At 47.7% G+C, this 21,244-nt stretch overlaps 2 protein-coding genes across 3 annotated transcripts in view; one reads left to right on the top strand and one right to left on the bottom strand.

Moving 5' to 3' along the window:
• LOC142584936 (uncharacterized) overlaps positions 1 to 4,589 on the bottom strand; it is a 187,732-nt gene extending 183,143 nt beyond the window's left edge. The window contains exon 1 of the mRNA XM_075695297.1: positions 4,366 to 4,589. Within this exon, the coding sequence (XP_075551412.1) occupies positions 4,366 to 4,430 (65 nt within the window). The 5' untranslated portion in view covers positions 4,431 to 4,589. The remainder of the gene's footprint in view (positions 1 to 4,365) is intronic.
• The window catches only part of LOC142584934 (solute carrier family 41 member 1-like), a 268,847-nt gene that overhangs the window by 101,102 nt on the left and 146,501 nt on the right, over positions 1 to 21,244 (top strand). The window lies entirely within an intron of this gene.

Below are 21,244 nucleotides of genomic sequence, written 5' to 3'. Positions count from 1 at the left end.
ATATCGTAGCTAACGTTCGATTCAGTCTAAACCTCAGCAGTCATGTAGGCATTACGGAATCAGGGTGTAGAAGAGCCGTGTGTAAAAATACTGAAAAATATCCATAGCAGCTCCACAGCCACCGCAGCCCTCCACAAAGAAAGCAACAAATCCCAATCAAGAAAAGCGTAAGGAAGGGAGATACGATCTCTCTGATGCTATTCTGCAGCGTGTTTACAGGAGGTATTCAGAGACCTGGATTGTGAACTATTGGGGATTAGAGTTAATGGAGAATACCTTGGTAACTTAAGATTCGCTGATGATATTGCCTTGCTCAGTAACTCAGGGGACCAATTGCAAAGCAAGGTCACTGACCTGGAGAGGCAAAGCAGAAGGGTGGGTCCAAAAATTGATCAGCAGAAAACTAAAGTAATGTTTAACAGTCTCGGAAGAGAACAACAGTTTATAATAGGTAGCGAGGGTAGGTAGAAAGTGATAAGGGAATACATCGACTTAGGGCAGGTAGTGACGGCGGATCCGGATCATGAGACGGAAATAATCAGAATAAGAATGGGCTGGCGTGCGTTTGACAGGCATTCGCAGATCATCAACAGCACGTTGCTACTATCCCTCAAGAGAAAAGTGTAAAACAGCTGTGTGTTACCAGTACTCACGTACGGGGCAGAAACCTGGAGGCTTACGAAAAGGGTTCTATTTAAATTGAGAACAACGAAACGATCTAAGGAAAGAAGAATGATGGGTGTAACGTTAAGAGATAAGAAAAGAGCAGATTCGGTGAAGTAACAAACGCGAGTTAATGACATCTTAGTTGAAATTAAGAAAAAGAAATGGGGGGGAGGGCATGGGCAGGACATGTAATGAGGACGGAACATAACGGATGGTCATTAAGGGTACGGACTGGATTCCAAGGGAAGGGAAGCATAGCAGGGTGCGGCAGAAAGTAACGTGGGCGGATGACATTAAGAAGTTTGCAGGGACAACATGGCCACAATTAGTACACGACCGGGGTAGTTGGAGAAGTATGGGAGAGGCCTTTGCCCTGCAGTGGGCTTAACCATGATGATGATGACGCTGATGTTGCTGATGATGATGTACTTTGGTGTATGCATAAACTAAAGAAAGACGTACTCATGCACACAGCAAGATAATTTGAGCCTAAAGAGGAAGTGGAACGCCGCTAGAATGAAAAACAGAATACTTTTGGGCCACAATAAAATTGAGGTGCGGTGGGGAATACTGAAAGAAGTCATGATGTCAGCGCTACCGTTTTTGATGCACTCAAATACGTGTATGTCAAGGCAATTTTCTTCCCTGGCGACAAAGATACTGTACTTGCGCCAAAGTAACTTATACGCAAAATTCTCAGCAATTTTCACCGCACACAATTTATAAAAGTTTACATACCACGGCTCCATGGATTCGTTAGCTCGCGCCCGCGTTCTTATTCTGCCCCGGAAGCGATCAACCTAACATGGAAGGCACTATTCACTGCAAGCAGAAACCTACGCAGTGGTCGCAACTGTTCATTTAACCCACCATGGTGTCGTAACGGAGTTGGCGTTGCGCTGCTAAGCCCGAGCTCGCGGTATCCAATCCTAGCCACTGCGGACACGTTTTGATGGGGGGGGGGCGGCAACTGGGTAGTGCCCATGTATCGTACATTAGGCGCACGCAAAGGACACCAGGAGTGAAAATTATTCCGGCTGCTACAAAGTGTCTTCTTCTATTTTAAATGCCTGTTACTGTTCCACTACATTGCCGTAGAGACACTTTCATGTATTTAATATATCAAGTTATGGTATGCATTGATTGGTGCCAAAGAAACGCAGAACATCACTACATTTCTTTTTCAATACTTTTCCACTAGCACATAAGAAAATGTTTTCGATGTGAAGCCACAGTGACGAATGGGTAATGCTGCCAGGATAAAGTAATGCAGAATATTGCAGTTAATTTATTGAACTTGTGCTCACACAGCAAAGAAAACTTGAAGACAAGGATTTACGGCAGCAACTGTCACCCAATCTAATCCCACGCCTGAGTTGCAGACCGGGAGCTTTTACATACCTCAGCACGCATTCTTAAGCAATCACTGGTGCACACATTCTATTAAATATGCACTCTTATTAGCCACTCATGCCTTAATATCGAATCGGTGACACTGTTCAGGATTTAACAGTCAAGTTCGTTCACAGCGCTTACGGGCAAAACATAAGGCAGTAACGCGCGTCATTATATTTGTGTCATTAACTACGTTAGATTCATTACTGTTAGGATGGTCTACACAACCGTGAAAATCTAGAATTTTAGGGATACCTATTTCCGGCGTTATTGTATTCCAGTACACAGACACAGTATTGTGTCGTCGAATTCTATTTTCGAATAATCCCATTTGTATTTTTTTCATGACAATAGGAAATATTGTAAGTGAGAAATTTATATACAAACCGAGGATATGGGCGGTTTTCTGCCGAACATGCTGTCAGTGCCAAATTCTGATACGGAGAAATTGCGCTCTTTGATAGAACTTAAATATATAAGCCAAATAAGCACACATCAAAACAGTATAGGTAGTTAGGCCTTTATTTGGGAAATTGAAACCTGATAATTCCTTATAATCTCTTCCTACAGCTGCTTCTGCGGCAATGATTGTAGCGATAGTTGTACTCAGATTCACCCTTGCAATTACGCCCTTCATTGAAATTTTTAGACAAATATGACACTCAAGACGATCATAAGTTCAATTTTTAACTTGCTTCTTCTCACATGTACTTCGAAGTGTCTCTCTGTGCACGAAATGAACAAAATACACTTTCAGAATGTCAACACGCAATAAATCATTGCTTAAACTGTGGCTGGGTAACGTAAAACTATTCCAATATGATTTTATTCCAATTTTCTAACGTCAAATTTGTGTAACCGCCGACGAAAGAATTCGGCGGTCACCCGCAGCGTTGTATGAACGACCATATGAAACGCTTTCTCCGTTTATAGGACGCTGCCTTCATTTGCTTTCCAAGCAAATACAATGGCCTGCTTTGAAAAGCTTTTCTTATTTAATTGGCTGACGAGAGGCAAGGAAAACGCACAAGTTGAGTCTTTCGTTGGGGCGGGGCTAGCGCTGCGAAAGCAGATGGGAGGGCGGTGAGGGTTGGTGGCGGAGCCCGGTATTCGCCCCCTTGCTCTTTCTTAACATGCGGTGGCTGCTAAGAAAAGGTTAGAAATGCCGCTAAAACGGATCGTTGGCGAGGAAATCTCGTCATGGCGATGTTAAACACCTGCCAATATGACTCCAAGTGCCACGTAGTTTCTATATTAGCATTATTATAGGTACATATAACCATTCTACCTCACAGCTCCGAGTTTTCAGGGCCTGAGCAATCGGTGGGCAGACGTCTTATATTCTTTTTCGAACCGCACAATTGCTGGCTATTCCGAAACAGTTTATATTGTTCGGCATATAATGAGTCTTTAATGCTTACATGTGACATTGTCAGTTTTCGCGGTATTGTGACGTCGCGTTTCAGAAAGCCGAAGTGGACGTAGCCCGAAACTTTTGACCAATAAAGCAGGGCTAATGGAAAAAAGATCTCGAATCACAAATAGATATTTTTCTCCCGTTTGGTCAAATCATGCCTCATCAGTGTGCACACCTCATATCAGACGGATAGTTCTTGCTGTTTCGTGACATCGTGTTACAGACAGACAGGTAGGCGAACAGGGAGCAGCCCGTAAAATGTTGGATAAATCGCGGAGGACCGCTTGGAAAAATGAAATAGAAACAGTTTCGAGTAGCCTCACTATAGCGTCACTGTTCTTGCCAGGCCATGTATAATAACAATATCTTCATTGAGTGTTTTAGAAGGAAAATTGGTATAATGTTTCTTGCGATTCACCTTAGATTATTGGGTTTAGGCTCGAAGGCTCACAACTGTCGCACAGAATGGCATGAATACCGTATTAGAGCCTTTTAGCCGAACATGGACTACGCTGGGATACTTAACAAGCTCAAGAATGTAAGTAATTTGCTTTTTTTTTTACATGAAGAATAATGATATCGAAGCAACATTTAAAAATTTTACCCTAGTCCAATAAGTGCACCTGTATTTTGCACGAGCTTACTTTCTGTCATTTCTCCCATCATTGTTTATCAAACTCTTCTCCTCTTTATCGAATTATTTCCTCTCATTGCTCTTCCTACTCCGACTTGACTTCGGGTAGGCAGTCGGCATGATGGGAAGCTCGTGTTGCTAGTCGAGCTGAATGTCTTCGGCGGCCTCCTTGGCATGTCTACCCTAGAATGTATTGCCTTGCGCGTTCGGCGGGGTTAACATCTAGCGACAACTTCTTAATCGGTACACTCACGCTGTTTTAGACGGCACTTCCGTTGACTCTCGCTCTTCTAGCTGGCCGTTCAGTTGCAAGATCATGAGAAGGACCCGCTGCGTTCATACTACTTCACAGCAATGAAGCACCGACGGTTTTTTCCAAGCGCCGATACAGAACCGATTACGTGGCTCTGCGAGCGCTGAAGCCAGCCGCTTCGCGACGCGCTACGCTCGCGACTTCGCACCGCACCACCTGTGCCGATGACGACATCCGCAGCGCCGCTCACTTATATTTATCTTGATCATCTGACATCCGCTGCGAGATCTGTGCCGCTGGGCTCATCCTTGGGGCTGGGCCAACGTTTATCGCCTAGCTCCGTATACCCCCATCGTGAATCTTCAATATACATTCACGCGTAAAAAAGCCGCAGAACCAACCTCATGATTAACGTCGACGGTGATGCTTCAGTACTTTCTCCGTATAGGTACACAACCTACTGCCGCCGGACGAACGTTTTTTGTATGAGACGTGTCCTGCAGCGGGACTACTTTCTCGCGCTTCCCTAAAAGCATTAAGAAGCGATTTCCTAAGAACACAAAGCGCTCCCCTAAGAACACCGCGAAGCCTTCGTGAGAACACTAAGTGCTTCGCAAGAACACCAAGGAGCGTGCGCGTGGCATCCCAAATGCTAGGCGCACGGGTGCGCTCAGAAACGCGTCATGCGGCAACCGGCATTCTCTCTCACGCTTAAATCTGGACAAACTGCGACATCTAGTGGCGCAGACGAGATGTTCGCGTGTGGCCTCTGAGAGGAGAAGTGCGGCAATCCAGCACCTTGCTTGGTGCACACTCAGTGGTAAATACTCAGTTACGAAAGTTGAAGGAAGGTTCATTGAAAGTGGCACATACCCATCGTGTTTTCATCGCAGCCCCCTGATGTAGCCAGTCCAATGCATCCTAATGTATCAAGTCCGTGAGAAAACCTTGTGACGTGGGTTTGATTCTGCTGAACATCGAATAAATTTAAGGCATATTTTTCGCCACTGTAGAGCGGCACAAGTCCAGTTGCACATACTTAGCGAACCAAGTTGGCTTCAAATAAGCTCTTTGAATATCGGCACACAAAGACTGGCACATACCCGTGATCCAGGCTGGCATCGAAGAGTTTCGTTGGACCAGCATCGACCGAGTGCCACATACCCAGCGCTTCAAATCGGCGTCAACAAGTTTCTTCGACCATCGAGCCCTGCCCAGTCCCGCACATACACACGCAGGGGGGGGGGGGATGCTCTGTTAGCCAACTGTTTCATAGCACTGCCAGTTTAATGCTACAAGTGTCTTATCCGAAGTCTGTGAAGGGTAGTACTTCTAGTAGTCAAAGGAGCAATATCCTTCCAGATATTTACATGACTTCACTTAATTTTTCTCGTCTGTTTTGCTGCCTGCATACCGGGCACGTGCCTTAGTTTATTGACGTTCGCCATCACGTACACAAATGTGCACTTCCGTTTCAAGTTAAAATTGTTTAGACGTGCGCCACAACCAAGGTAGCGTTTCATTCTTTGATATCGCAGCTACTCTGTAGACTTCCCGGTGGTACATCTTCCTAAAAAGCTAATACTAACAGTGGCAACTAATATACATAAAACAACGGAGCTACAGCTGATGAGCCGGCACTGAATACTGTGGAACTGAATGGCCTGACCAACTTCAGCCATAATTGAATATTCGCTCATGCACCTGAAAACGCCAGATTTCTTTCGCCTTTGGTTCCACCGGGCTGTTGCACAGGGTTCCACAGCGTTCCGCAAGAACAGGAAAGAACGAAGCAAAATAAACCAATGTAGTTGGCCACTGAAACTGCTGCGCCATACCCACCCATCATAAAACAATTATTTCACAACTCCGACGAATCAACACACCTCCGGTCTTTACTCCTCCCCACCCAGTCTAATAGGAGGTTGTGGCCGTTGGCATTCAGCAGCCACAACACCTCAGCGTGAGACTCGAATACGTACTCGCATTAAGTGGACCGAGTCATCCACTTAATGTGCCTGAAGCCGTTCAACGCGCAAGCGAACTTGAAATCATTTCTTACTCGCTCTGATCTTTATTGTTGCGGTTTCTTTTGTTGTCATAACGCTCCGTTTCTAGAAACTTAGTTTCGGGATACTTAGGGGCCATGACTAGTGACCCACGTTGTCTGTTTGGCAAGAAAGCAGCGAGTAACAGCCTTAGTAACATTAGAAGAACTGGTGAGGCTTATACATTACTGAATAACGGGCATTTCCTGTGCTATAGAAGTCTCCTAAATAAGAAGCAATACAGGGTAATCCTAATGCCTAATCACTAAGGACATAGCGCGCAACATTGACAAATTCTTGAGCATTAATGAGGGGGTAGCTGTAGTCGTAATCAAACTTAATAACAGGCGTAGATTAATGGTAGTACAAGCCTACGCTCCAAATTCCGGTCACAATAATGACAAAGTAGATAATTTCTGATAAATTGGTAAATTAGCGATGAGAAAAGTGCAAACTTAGTATACTATAGTAATGGGCAACTTCAACGCAAAAGTAGAGAAAAAGCAGGCTGCTGAACAAGCTATTGGAAACTACGGCGTCGATTCTAGGAATGCTAGAGAAGAGATGCTGGTAGAATTAGCAGAAAGGAATAAGCTTCGAATAGTGAACGCCTTTCTCAGGAAGCGTAGCAACAAAAAGTGGACCTGGAAAAGCCATAATGGCGAAACAAGAAATGAAATTGGCTTGATACTTTCTGCTGATCCCAGCAGAGTGCGGGCAGGATGTAGAAGTGATAGGTAGGCTGCAGGTGCAGTGATCATAGGTTAGTGAGGCCTAGGATTCGCCTCAATTTGAAGAGAGAAAGAGCAAAACTGGTCATGAAGAAACAGGTCAATCTCGAAGCAGTAAGGATAAAAGCAGATAAATTCAGGCTGGTGCTTGCAAACAAATATGCAGCCTTAGAACAGAGAGATGATGATGACATAGAGTTAATGATTGAAAGTGCAACAACACTGGCTTAAGAGGCAGCAATTGTAAGTGGAAGGCAATGCACGAAGGCAAACAGTAGACAAGCTCTCCGAACTAACAAAGTGCCTAATAAAGAAATGACAAAAGATGAAAGTGTCCAACTCAAGTGATGCGATAGAATTCGAAGAACTGTCCACACTGATCAACAAAGCGAAAATAAGGGATATTTGAAACTATAGCGTTAGACAGAGTGACGAAGCCGTAAAAAATAGGTGCCTGAAATCAGTCAGAAGGAAATTGGCATAGGACAAACCAAGATGTATGCAATGCAAGCAGGGTAATATCATGGGCGATATACTATATAACTTATATATACTATACTAACCTGTACTATTACTATACCAACCTAATACCCAGGGGAGTCCGTATACCTTAATTAAAAACAGTAATGAACAGGATACACAAATTTCTCCTATAGCTAGTGATGAGGTCAGAAGGGACTTGCAAGACATGAAACGAGGAAGTGCGGCAGGAGAAGATGCTGTAACAGTCGATTTAATCGACAAGGGACGAGACATAATGATTCAAAAGTGACGGCTCTTTACAAGAAGTGTCTATCGACTGTAAGGGTCACAGAAAACTGGAAGAATGCAAACATTAAACTAATAATGCACAGAAAGGGAGACGCTAAAGAATTGAAAAATTATAGGCCCATGAACTTACTTTTAGTATTATATAAAATATTTACCAAAATAATTTCTTATAGAATAAGGGCAACACTGGGCTTTGTTCAACGAAGGGAACAGGCTGGCTTTCGGAAGGGATACTCTGCAATGGATTACATCCATGTCATTCATCAGGTTATCGATAAATCCGCAAAGTGCAATAAGCTTTCTTTATATGGCTTTCATAGATTACGAAAATGCATTTGATTCAGTAGAGATACAAGCAGTCACAGAGGAATGACGTAATCAAGGAGTACACAATGCTTACGTAAATACCTTGGAAAATATCTACAGAGCTTCTACAGGCACAGTAATTCTACACAATAAAAGCAGGAAGATGCCTATGCAGAAAGGGGTCAGACAGGGCGGCACAATATCTCCAATGAATCACTGCGTGTTTGGAAGTAGTAGTCAAGCTACTAAACTGAGAAGGCGTAGGCGTTAGGATCGACAGCGAATTTCTCAGCAACCTTCGGTTGGCCGATGACATTGTTCTATTCAGCAACAATGCAGACGAGTTACAACAAATGATTGAAGACCTTAACAGAGAGAGCGTGAGAGTGAGGTTGAAGATTAATATGCAGAAGACAAAGATAACGATGAATAGGCGGGCAAAAGAACAAGGTTTCAGGATCGCCACTCATCCGGTAATGTCCGTGAAGGAGTATGTTTACCGAGGTCAAATAATCACAGGGAACCCTGATCATGCGGTGGAAATTCTTAGAACAATAAAAATGGGTTGGATCCCATACGGCAGACATTGTCAGCTCCTGACTGGAAGCTTACCATTATCATTGAAAAGGAAGGTGTACAATAAGTGCATTTTACCAATGCTGACATATGGGGCACATACTTGGAGACTGACAAAGAAGCTTGAGAACAAGTTAAGGACCGCGCAAAGAGCTACGGAGCGAAGATTGCTCGGCACAACGTTAAGAGACCGAAAGAGAGTGGTTTGGATCAGAGCGGAAACGGGTATAGACGAGATTCTAATTGACATCAAGAGAAAAAATAGAGCTGGGAAGGTCATGTAGTGCGCCGGTTAGATAACCTCTAGGGTCCAAAGGGTATCTGGAGGGTATATATATATATATATATATATATATATATATATATATATATATATATATATATATATATATATATATATATATATATATTGACACGTGTACTTATATTTAACAGGCGACCACGTTTCGCCGCCTAACAAATGTTATCGCACAGCGCGGGACGCGTCTGCATGTATCCGAAGTTTCTGGAAAGTTATCGATGCTTCTATCCGCTGTGTTGTCGCCGAACCTTGTGTTATCTGATTTCATCGCGTGACTCGAAAAGAGCGAGCCCAAGCTCTACTAGAAACCAGAGTGCAGCTGCCAAACGAGACGATCGCAATCTTCACGGAGGAGATGGCCCGTCTTTTCCGGCACGCCGACCCGGAAATGTCGGAGGAGAAAAAAGTGCGCTTCCTGATGCGCGGCGTCAAGCAAGACCTTTTCGCCGGACTTATTCGTAACCCACCGAAGACTGTGGCTGAGTTTTCTGCAGAGGCATCGACGATCGAGAAAACTCTGGAGATGCGCACCCGGCAATATAACCGCCAGGGGTACACGCCGCAGTATGCCATCCAAGGACTAGGTTCGGACGACCTTCAAGAGACCATCAGGGCCATTGTGCGCGAAGAACTGCGCAAGGTCCTGCCTTCGTCGCAGCCTCAAGTAGCTTCGATCGCTGACATCGTGAAAGATGAGGTTCAGCGATCGCTTGGGGTTCCTGAGGTGCAACCTCAATTACTGCAGCCCCAGCCAGAAGCGATGACCTACGCCGCCGTCGCAGGCCGTCAAGGTCCCCCTCCGCGACCACGCCAGGGCCCTGCAACGACGCAATTCCGTCGTCCGCCGCCGCCGCCGCCAGCGCGCCCACCCGTCGCCCAGCGCACCTACGCGAGGAAGACGGACATTTGGCGAGCCCCGACCACCGTCCGCTCTGCTATCACTGCGGAGAAGCTGGCCACGTGTATCGCCGATGCCCATACCGGGAGATGGGACTGCGAGGTTTCGCCGTCAATGCTCCGCGCCCGCAGCGAGGTGCACGCCCTTGCGATATCGCCGACTACCTCGCCGCTACTCAGTGGAGCTCTAGACGACCGTCGCGTTCGCCATCACCAGGCCGCTACCTGTCGCCGCAGCGCCGACCATACACTGGCACAGCCCGGGGCCGGTCAGCGAGCCCGTATCCGGAAAACTAAAAGCAGCAACCGATGGAGGTGCGGTTGCTGCTTTTAACAGGTGACCACGTTTCGCCGCCTAACAAATGTTATAGCACAGCGCGGGACGCGTCTGCATGTATCCGAAGTTTCTGGAAAGTTATCGATGCTTCTATCCGCTGTGTTGTCGCCAAACCTTGTGTTATCTGATTTCATCGCGTGACTCGAATGTTGTAGAACTTTGTGGAAGGCATGCGGGTCCGAACGATTAGTCTGGAACATTCGATGACTGCTGTATAAAAGCCGACGCACTTGAGCCGCTGATCAGATTTCCGACGATCGCCGACCGTGTTCGCCGCTATCGTTGTGCTATAAGTGTAGCCTGTTTTTGTGGGCACAGGTTCCCCCAATAAAAGCTAGTTTTGTATTCCACCGTATTCTTGCTTTCTTCACCCTCACTACCCCATGACAATATATATATATATATATATATATATATGCTTATGCGTAAAAGACATGACAAGAGCGCAGCAGCCAGCGTTGGCAGGTAAGCCCGAGCTGCAGTGGCGGGCATTGCCCTTCAATACAATCACGCCCCATCAGTCAGAAAAGGAGCCATCCTGGCGACTCATCATGAACAAGTGTGGGGCGCAATGCGGCTTCAGGCGCTGTATGTGGAAGGTGTTGCGACCACGTCAGCGTTGGGCCGTAGAGAGCGTCGCACGCTCGACGATATAGTTCCCAGGCGATATCTGCTTTATAATGCGGTGGAGACAGAGTCGAACGGTTTGAAAGAAAGCGGAGAAGAGCAATTATCCAGGCATCCTTCTGTATTTTCCAAGCCATCCCGCAGCCTGCTGGGGACGAAAGTACTTCGTCAGTGGCAATCGGGCAGGCAGCCCCTTCGGTTGACACGGGCGAACATGAAAGCGCGTCGGCTTCGGTGTGGAGGCGGCCAGAGCTGTAGACAACGCTCCAGTCGAAATCTAGCACTCGCAAAGCACAGCGAGCTAATCGGTCGGAGGGGTCCTTCCATCTGGACCGAAAAAAAAACTCATAGTGATCTGTAATTACGTCTAACGTACGGCCATAGAGGTAAGTTCTAAATCCGCCAAATGCCTAGGTAATGGCCAAGCATCCCTTTTCTGCAACGGAATAATTCATCTCTGCTTTGGTGAGGGGGCGGCTTGCGTATGCAACGACGTGCTCGTGGAAGTCAGGTTTGCGCTGCGCAACCACACCGATGACCCTAACACCAATGGTGTTCGTGTGTACTTCAGTCAGAAGTTCAGGGTCGAAGTGACGCAGTATCGGCGGCAATGTTAGTAAACAACGCAACTCTTGGAAGGCATCGTCACAGGTGGGCGACGAGGCAAAATTGGCCGAGTCGCTCCGTAGAAGCTGATTCAAGGGAGCGGTGGTGGACTTCAAATTCCGAATGAGTGGGGAAAGTAAGAACAGACGCCAACTAAGAAGCGAAGTTCTCTTATGGAGGAAGGTTTCGGCATGTCACCTACTGCACCGAGCTTGGTGGCGTCAGGAAAGACACCATCTTTTGATACCACATGACCAAGGATCCTGAGCTCAAATAGGGTGAAAAAATAACCACGTTATCTGAGTAGCACAGGCGCCGTTTCCACTTGAGACCACGCAAAAGGCTGTCCATGAGACGCTCAAATGCTGAGGAGGCGTTGCAAAACCCGAAATGCATAAACCAAATTCATGCATGCCATCTGGCGTGACAAAAGCCATTCCAGGTTGACAGTCTCGTCCCAGAAGAACTTGCGAATTTTCGCTGCGTTAGTGATAAAACAGAACTAGGCGCCTTGAAGCGAGTCACGGGCATCGTCGATTTTTTTGTAAAACGTAAACGTCATTGAGATGACGCTAATCGACACACAAATGAATAGATCCATCCTTCTTCTTAGCAAGAACAACTGGGGATCACCCCTTTTGTGAATGCTCCTATTGTGAATGCTCCTTTTGTGGGTCCTATTGTGAATGCTGGATGACGCCGCACTTGAGCATATGGGCTCTCGACGTAATTATCGATATCACGGCACTATGGTGCGCACACCCGATATGGTCTTTGTCGCAGTGGTGCATTGGTACCCGTGTCGGTCCGGTAATAAACCGATGGCGTGTGGCACAAGGCAACAGGCTGACAGTCAAAAGAATAACAACTTGACGAGAAGGCATGGAAGCTTGGCACGTTCGGAAACAGTCAACATTTCACCGATAGAGATAGATATTTAGAGCATCGGTCAAGGTCGGCTCTCGCGCGGGCTTGTAGCTCACTACGACGACCTCATGAGTGGTCATAGAACCAGTTGGCATTTCGATGATGGAAGCATGGCCGACACACTGAACGTGGCCAATGCATTCCCCGTAAAGCAAAATGAGGGGACATGACAATTGATTGGATACAAGTTGTCGGCTGACGTCGTCAGAAACTTCTAAAGAGCAAAAGGCAGAGGGTAACATTTGCGACGAACAAAGACAGCAGATGACTTAAAACGTGCGCTTGCATCAGTGACGATGTTGGAGGACACCGTGCCAAGGGTCGAGGAATCCGGTGACACTGCAACGTCTTCTTCAACAAATACTCTGTCTTCAGCTTCACGAGCGTCAAGAAACGGGTTGTAGAAAAGCATTTGAAATTCCACTTCAGCTCGAGAACAGTCGATAACGGTGTTATTAGCGGAAAGAATGTCCTAAGACAAAAATAAGATCGCGGGAACAAGAATTCAGCATCGAAAATCCGACGGTGTAGAGGAGGCTGTTATCACAGAGCCAGCAGTACATGTAGCCGCCGGCGTGATGCGGTCTGCGCTGGCAATACGAAGTGACACGTTTGACAGTAGTATCGTAACCTTTCTGACAGTTCTTAGTTTGCCACTAAGAACTGAAACTGCGGCATCAGTGTCGACGAGAGCAGGAGCAGCAACGCCGTGTACATATTCATCAACCACATCAGTCGGAGAAGGGAGAGGCCTTGGTCTTTCGTGGGTGATGCCGTTCCTGCCTCTGGAACTGCAGTTATTATATTCCTTTCCATACAGAGCAGTCAACGCTGTGGAAACTACGCAGCCAGTTCAGTCACAATACATTTCACTCCGCGTGTTCCGTCCATGCGACGCTGTGCGCCACAGCAGTGCACTAGAATACAATGCCGGAAGCGTTGGCTTGCGCGAGCATGCACATGAGTCTTCTCGCGACGGGTTGCAGGTAAAAAACCTGAAAAGAACAACAAAAAAATGATAGAAAACAACTCATTATTCGTCGTATCCCACAGTGCGTTCGTTTGTAAGCACTAAAACTTATTGGATTCAATACTGAGCCTACATAAAAATGAAGAGGGGTGCACAAGTGTGGTAAAAAACGTCGAACTATTTCAAAGAGCGAGTTAATCCACTGCAAGAAGTTTCTCTAGCCTCCTCACAGTTAACTGCTATGTATGGAACTCCCGTTCCGGAGTAGAAGGACGGCGACGCCTTGGCGAAAGAGCGAGCGGCATCGAGGCGATGGCGAACAGCGTTCAACAAGAGGGCGTTGTTCCTAGCATGAAGACATCTGACCTGGGTTGCGAGATGCGGAGAACGACGGGTACGGTGAAACATATGGTTCGGAGTAGACTCTACGTCGGTAGGTTGTGGCGCGGCGATGGCAAAATCGTGCAATGTGGCCAAGTAGACCACACGCAAAGCATATTGGCCGGTTGTCGGGAGTGCGCCGTTGCCCACTGCTGCGTGGGTACCTCGGCTAAACGAAGCTAGCAGCTGGATACAGTGGCATGGTTGATGGCAATGGCGCAACAGTACGCGCGTACCCACAACGGGGAATTGGCCAAGATGCCAGCGATTTAACGGAAAAGGGTTATCGGTGGTGGTGGTGATAAACATTATTGAAAGGGGCAAGGGTAAAGGGGGACGTGGCTGAGGGATTGAGCTCAAGTAAGGCCCTGGGCTTGCTTGGCCTTCTCCGCCCAGTCCACCAGTTCAAGTTGTCGGTGGACGTCCCTGGAACTGAGCCAGGCTGCCCGGTCAGTCTCGCTGCAGACGGGGGGATGAGAAAATGGGAGCGAGCTGCATTCCCACATTATGTGTGTGAGTGTTCCTGTTTCTGAACAGAGCCTACATTGGTCGCTTTCCTTGCCCCCTGTGATTTTGTTGATGTATTATGGGTGTGGGTATGTGTTTGTCTGAAGTCGCCGAAACGCGACCGCTTGCGTTTTACCGCGTTGCTTGGTGGGTGGTGGGAGCGCGCGACGCCTCAAGCGATAACCTATAGGAAAACGTGTGTTTTTGAAATGAGAGGAAACTAGAATTTCGTAATTTTTAATAAATTTATTTTGAATTTTGTTGATTATTAAATAATAAATCATTAAGTTAACCTAAATGGAAATTTTCTTAAATAATAAGTAATAAATCGCTTAAATAACTAGGTATTCTCCTTGCGTCCCCAAGAAACTCCCAGACGGCCTTGCATATTGGTTCGTGTGGCTGAAACCCAATGTAGTTACCCTGAAGGAGATAATTTTTTCAGTGTTTATAGCGATGCCTAAGTTTCAGAATGGCAGTTTCAAAGATGTTTTTTCTGTAAAATGCGAATTAGGGAGAAGGTAATAAAAATTTATCGATAATTTCAGGGTCTTGCAGAAATGGCATGGAGGGGACAGCGCCAAGGCAGACGTGTGTAGATAAAATTTAGGGGTGGAATACGGCTTCTTAATTTTTTGAAGAAGGTTTCCAATTTTCGTGCGGGACACCATTAATTATCCAAAAGGTAAAGCAAGTGGTTTAAGTCTGTTATATGGAATGTCTATTTTGCTGTGTGTTTTAAAGAAATTGTTTTCTAAATGTACCCGTGGTGAAGTAAACAGATGTTGGCAAAACATACACGACTGATTCATGTAGGGATGTGCAGGCAAGCGCGTCACTCTTTCCTTCGATTCCATTCATTCTTCAAAGTCTTTCTCATCGGCGACACTGATCCCGCGGTTACTCGGCACCGGCACATAGGATGGCTGCTGAAACTGCCAGGGATGTCTGGCTGGCATCCCAAGCCATAACGGATGGCAGAGTTCGCTTGCGTAATTCCAGGAGGGGGGGGGGGGTAGGGCGCAAGGCCGCACTACCTATCCCAAAATCTAATGCGAACAAAAGATTGCGCAAGAGGCAACGTTCGCAGCGCCTCAACCAGAGCAGCCCAGGCGATCTCGACCTCCCCCCTCCCGGACGACTGGCGATGGAGCTACAGCACCGGGAATTCCTCTTCCCTACAGTATACAGGTTGTCCCACATAACAGAGCCAAAGCATTAAGAATGAAAGGCACTCCGGAACCGAGTTCAACCGGATGCATAATACTGGCCCTGGCTTATAGAGTTACTCAGGCTATTGTTTATTTTCCCCTTTACTAACGGATTAGGTATGTTTAAATAATCACCTTTTAAAGTATATGCTGCAGAGCTGAAGTGTGATAGGCTAAGTTGTAGAGCACCTTGAGAAACCTCTCAATAAATTCTTTCCAACGCGATATAGCTCACGTAGTCCTTTTTTCCGCGTTCCAAAGAAAGACCGCAAAATATGAAAAAATACCACGTGACGGGGCGATTGTGCACCGTTATTTTGCTGCTCTCAAGCCCACGACGCATCAACAAGGTCGGCTGCAGCAAGACTGGACCGCGATAGGGCGTTACGTGTCGTGCAGGTTTCTGGGCATGCGGTGTTTATCAGATAGCGGCGCAAATGCGTGCTGCTGGCCGAGTGGTGCAGAAGGGATAAAGCTTCTAAGGAGACGAAAGATAACAAGAACATAGCGTTATTTTTTGGTGCTTCAAATGGGCAAGAGCTGGCAGCCTGTCGACGGAGTGTAATGGGGTTTGGTGGGGGAGACGAAGTTAGGGCCGGAATGATTTTCCAGTGACCTTCAATCCAAAAAGCGCACTTGGATTCTAATGCGTGTTCGAAGAGCTCACCATCTGCTGCGATGCACATTTGGCATCTCATAGGCACATTTTCCGGGGCACTCTTGATCATGAAATCAGGGTTGGAGCTACAGACTTCTCCTATTTTTCTTTTAGGTTCTATGATGTTGTGGTTGGTGTCCGGAACACTTGATCCTTGACGTAGCCCCGGAAAAAGAAACTGAGGGAAGTTAAATCTGGCGACCATGCCGGCCAAGCGCTGCCGCCCATGCCGTCCAATCCACTGCTGCGGGAATACTTCATGACGTGATTTGCAAGCTCTTCTGCTGCCGTGCAGGGTAGCATCATGATGATGATGCCAAATATCCTTGATCCTAGCCAATGGAACTTCGCAAAGAAAGTCCTCAAGCACCCCATCAAGGATGTCGTTGACGTATCTTTCGCCTGTAAGCGCGATATCACTAAACAAGAGGCCAGTGATAATGCCACTGTAAATTCCACACCGCACATAACCTGACCACTGATACTGATGATGCGTCTTCAAGACACAGTGAGGGTTTTCGTCACTGCAATAGTGAGCGTTGTGGATGTTCACTTGGGCATTATGTGAGAAAGTAGCTTCTTGGTCTACCGTTTTTTGTTGACAAAGCCTGCGTCTATTTCCGTCTTGATTAAAATGCAGCTACACGTAGTACGGATGAAGCTGCCTCTTCTGAAGTACTCTCCGCACTGCATACTTCGACACTCTAGCATAAGCACCCAGACTACGAACACTTGCATTTGGGTCTAAAGAAATCGTTGACAGAATATCTGTCTCCACGTCCTCGCCCAGGATTGGATATTTCTGTTGTTTCTCCGTAAAAGTCCCAGTCTGTCTCAGCGTTTCATATGCACACAGAATTGTCATTGAGCTCGGGCGCGTACCTGGATGTCAGCGTTGAAATAGCTCAACTGCATGCTTTCTATGTCGACTTCGCGCGCCTAGAGCCAAAAACATGTCCTCTCTGTCCTAATTGGAGTAAGCCATAGCTGCTGCTCAGCGCTGGTGACAGCCAAATAGTTTGCTGAGGAGCACACCCAGGGATACGGGCACCTGAGGAGCACAGGATATATTGCAGATCGCTGAGATTTGTCCAAACGCGGTTCATAAGCTATGATCCAGATACGGTAAATTGGAACAGCCCGCGGTGCCCTCTCTCTGAGGCTGACGTGCCGGTGAACAAGTGTGAAGCCAGACGCATTCACCCGATACTGACACCACGAAGCAATGCGCACGTGCGGGGTGCGGGATCAAGAAAGAACGTCTGGTACACAATAAGCGTGAGAGGGAGAGCAGATGGGGCCAGTGCGAAAAGAGCCATCGTCTTAAGAAGACATGCGTAATCTTCCTTGAATATAGCCAAGGTTTTTTTACCATTAGTTAGCTTCGTCCCTGTGTGATTTTTTCCGCTGTTATTCCAGCACTAAGGTTTAAAGTTGTAGCATCATCGTTCAATTCGAAAAATTCTACAAGGACATTTGTGTATAAAAGCAACATTGTACAGCTGTCATCGCCTTCCATCGTTCCCACGCACTTCGCCCTTTCCTTCTTTAAAGCAGAATCAAAATCCTGTTTTCGTCTTTTCTTTTTCGTGGTCTAACACGAGTTATAGCCTCGGCAACGCTAGGCCAGCACCATGCATTTGCAACGTCATGCGATAAGGGCCCCATGTCCAGATACCTACATCAAGCATAACGCCCGGTCGCGAGCCAATCTCGCTGCAGCCGACCTTGTTCATCCGTCGCACGCTTGAGGGCAGCACAATAACGTTGCGCAAGCGTCCGGTCACGTGGTAGTTTTGTCATATTTCGGGGGCTATCTTTGGGGCGCGGTAAAAAGGACCACTTGTGAAATATATTGTTTCTGTAGCTGATGCCCAATGCTATTTACAATTTATTTACAGGGAAGCTAACAGAGGCCAAAATGGCGACGCTATATCAAGCAGGCACACGTCGTCTTCTTCCTCCTCAGTGCAGTCACACTGTGGCGTCTGCTCCGCAGCTTGAGCCCCGGCGGTAGAAGCACCGTCCCGGTGCTTAATCTACACATCCCCAGTGAAATGTGTGTGGTATGGCTTTAGCCTCGCCACGTGAACGATGTTACTTGCCACTAACGACGACGCTGAGAGGTCGGCGGGGAGGATTTCATACGTGACAACAGTCACTTGTCGCACAACACGGTATTGGCCAGTGTAGCGCGACAGCAGCTTTTCGGAAAGGCCCACACGTCGAATGGGTGACCAGAGAAGCACCAGGGAACCCGGAGTAAAGTGCACGTCGCGTTGGTGGCAGTCAGAGGTGACTCTGACGCTCCTGTGAAGCCTCGAGACGGGTGAGCGTGAGCTGGCGTGCGTGGTCGGCGTGTGAAATCGCGTTGCGGGCGTATTCAGTGGCTGAACTTGTGGCCGAGGGCAGCAAAGTGTCCAAGGGCAACGCTGGTTCTCGGCCATATAGGCGATAGAATGGCGAATAGCCGGCGGTGTCCTGACGCGATGAATTATACGCGAACGTCACATATGGTAAATGAAGATCCCAGTCGTGGTAGTCGATCGGAACGTACTTCGAAAGCATGTCGGTGACGGCCCGGTTGAGGCGCTCCGTGAGTCTCTATGTCTGTGGGTGGTAGGACGTGCTAAACTTGTGCCTTGTCGAGCAGGAGCGGAGGATGTCCTCAACGACTGCCGAGAGAAAGCTGCGGCCCCGATCAGTGAGTAATTGGCGCGGAGCACCGGGTACTAAAATGATGTCATCGAGAAAAAAGTGAGCAACGTCAGTAGCACAACTTGACGGGAGGACTCTGGTGATTGCGTAGCGCGTAGCATAATCGGTAGCCACGGCGACCCATTTATTTCCGGAGTCAGAGAGAGTAAATGGTCCAAAAAGGTCTAGACCAACACGGAAAAATGGTTCGGGTGGGATGTCGATCGGCTGGAGACATCCAGCTGGAGGTGTGGAGGGCTTCTTCCGGCGCTGGCAGAGCTCACAAGCGGCAACGTTGCGCCGAACAGAGCGGGCGAGACCCGGCCAAACGAATCGACGGCGTACATGGTCGTATGTGCGTAAGGCGCCCAAGTGTCCAGCCAAGGGAGCGTCGTGAAGTTGGTCCAGGGAAGTCGAACGCAGGTGCGATGAAATGACGAGCAGAAGGAAAAGGCAGTGTGGATCGAAACTGCCGCGGTATAATGCCGCCTCCCTAAGCAGAAACACCCGGAGAGAGGCGTCGCCAGGAGTTGACTCCAGATGGTCAATGAGGGCTCGTAATGAAGGATCGCGCCTTTGCTCGTTGTCGATTTGAAGCAACTAGGACACAGAGAAAGCGCAAGCGATGGCGTCCGCATCAGCGGGTTCGTCGACGGGGTAGCGGGACAAACAATCGGCATCCTGATGCAAGCGTCCCGTCTTATATACCACGGAGAAGGTATATTCTTGCAGGCGTAATGCCCAGCGAGCGAGTCGTCCCGTGGGGTCCTTGTGCGAGGATAGCTAGCAGAGAGCGCGGTGATCAATGATGACACAGAAGGGGTGCCCGTACAAGTATGTACGAAACATCTGAACAGCCCACACAAGATCGAGGCAGTCGTGCTCTGTGATTGAATAATTGCGTTAGGCGGGTTATAGAAGTCGGCTGGCGTAGGCTATAACGCGATCAGGTCCACGCTGGCGTTGTGCTAACGCTGCTCCTATGCCGTGACCACAGGTATCAGTTCGAACTTCCGTTGAGGCAGACAGGTCAAAGTGGGCCAAAATTGGAGGCGTGGTAAGGAGAGTAGTCAGCTCCGAAAAAGATGCGGCATGGTCAGGACCCCAAAAAAGGGGGCGTCTTTCTTCAAGAGGTCGGTAAGGGGACGTTCGATGGTCGCAAAATCCTTCACAAAGCGTCGAAGATAAGAGCACAACCCTACGAAACTACGAACGTCCTTAGTAGACTTCACAACATGAAAATTCGTAACGGAGCGAATTTCGTCTGGATCGGGTCGCACGCCTCTGGCGTCCACGAGGCGTTCAAGGATGGCGATTAGACGGTGAGCGCAGTGACATTTTGACGAGTTGAACTGGAGGCCGGCACGGCGGAACACGCCAAGAATCGTTAAAAAAGGGTCTAGATGCGTGTCGTATGTGGGCGAATAAACGATGACGTCGTCCAGATAGCACAAACAGGTGGACCACTTGAACCCCTGAAGAAACAGTCCATTATTCGTTCGAAGGTGGCGGGCGCGCTACAGAGACAGGAAGGCATCACCTTGAACTGATAAAGTCCGTTAGGGGTAACAAATGCAGTCTTCTCTTGGTCCATGTCGTCGACGGATATCTGCCAGTAGCCGGAGCGTAAGTCGATAGAAGAATAGGTGGCGCGGTACAGGCAATCTAGAGCGTCATCAATACGTTGCTGAGGGTACACGTCCTTTTTTGGGATTTTGTTCAGGTGGCAAGAATCTACACAAAAGCGCCACGTTTCATCCTTCTTTTTGACAAGTACGACGGGAGATGCCCAGGGACTACAAGAAGGCTCGATAATGTCCTTTGCGAGCATCTTTTTGACTTCCTGTTGCATAACATCTCGTTCCGACGCAGAAACACGATATGGACGTCGACGAATAGGGTTCGCGTCGAGAGTATTTATGCGATGGGTTACGGCGGATGTTTGACCTAAGGGTCGATTGTCAAATTTTAAAATGTCGCGATAGCCTCCAAGAACGCGGGAAACTGCTTCAGATTGAGCAGATGTAAGGTCAGAGGAAACCATCTTCTCAATGTCGACGTCAGTACCGTGCGATGACGTCACGGTATGGGCTGAGCTATAACAATCTTCCATTGTGAATGGCTCGACCTCATCATCCTGCAAAGCGCTAACTATAGCCAAGGAGATCCCCTGAGGCAGAACTTGCGCGGTGAGCGCGGAATTGACAAGGGGATGGCAGGTGTGGTTACCAGTAATTTTCAGCACAGCGTGCGGCACGGTAACACCTTGTGTAAGCATAACGGCCGGAATTGGTGCTGCCACGTAATTGCCGTCAGGTACAGCTGGTG

Source organism: Dermacentor variabilis, chromosome 6 (assembly GCF_050947875.1).
Source record: "Dermacentor variabilis isolate Ectoservices chromosome 6, ASM5094787v1, whole genome shotgun sequence".
In the NCBI taxonomy this organism is placed as follows: Eukaryota; Metazoa; Arthropoda; class Arachnida; order Ixodida; family Ixodidae; genus Dermacentor; species Dermacentor variabilis.
The sequence above is the reverse complement of the archived record's forward strand: the minus strand, read 5'-3'. Positions and strand labels throughout refer to the sequence as shown.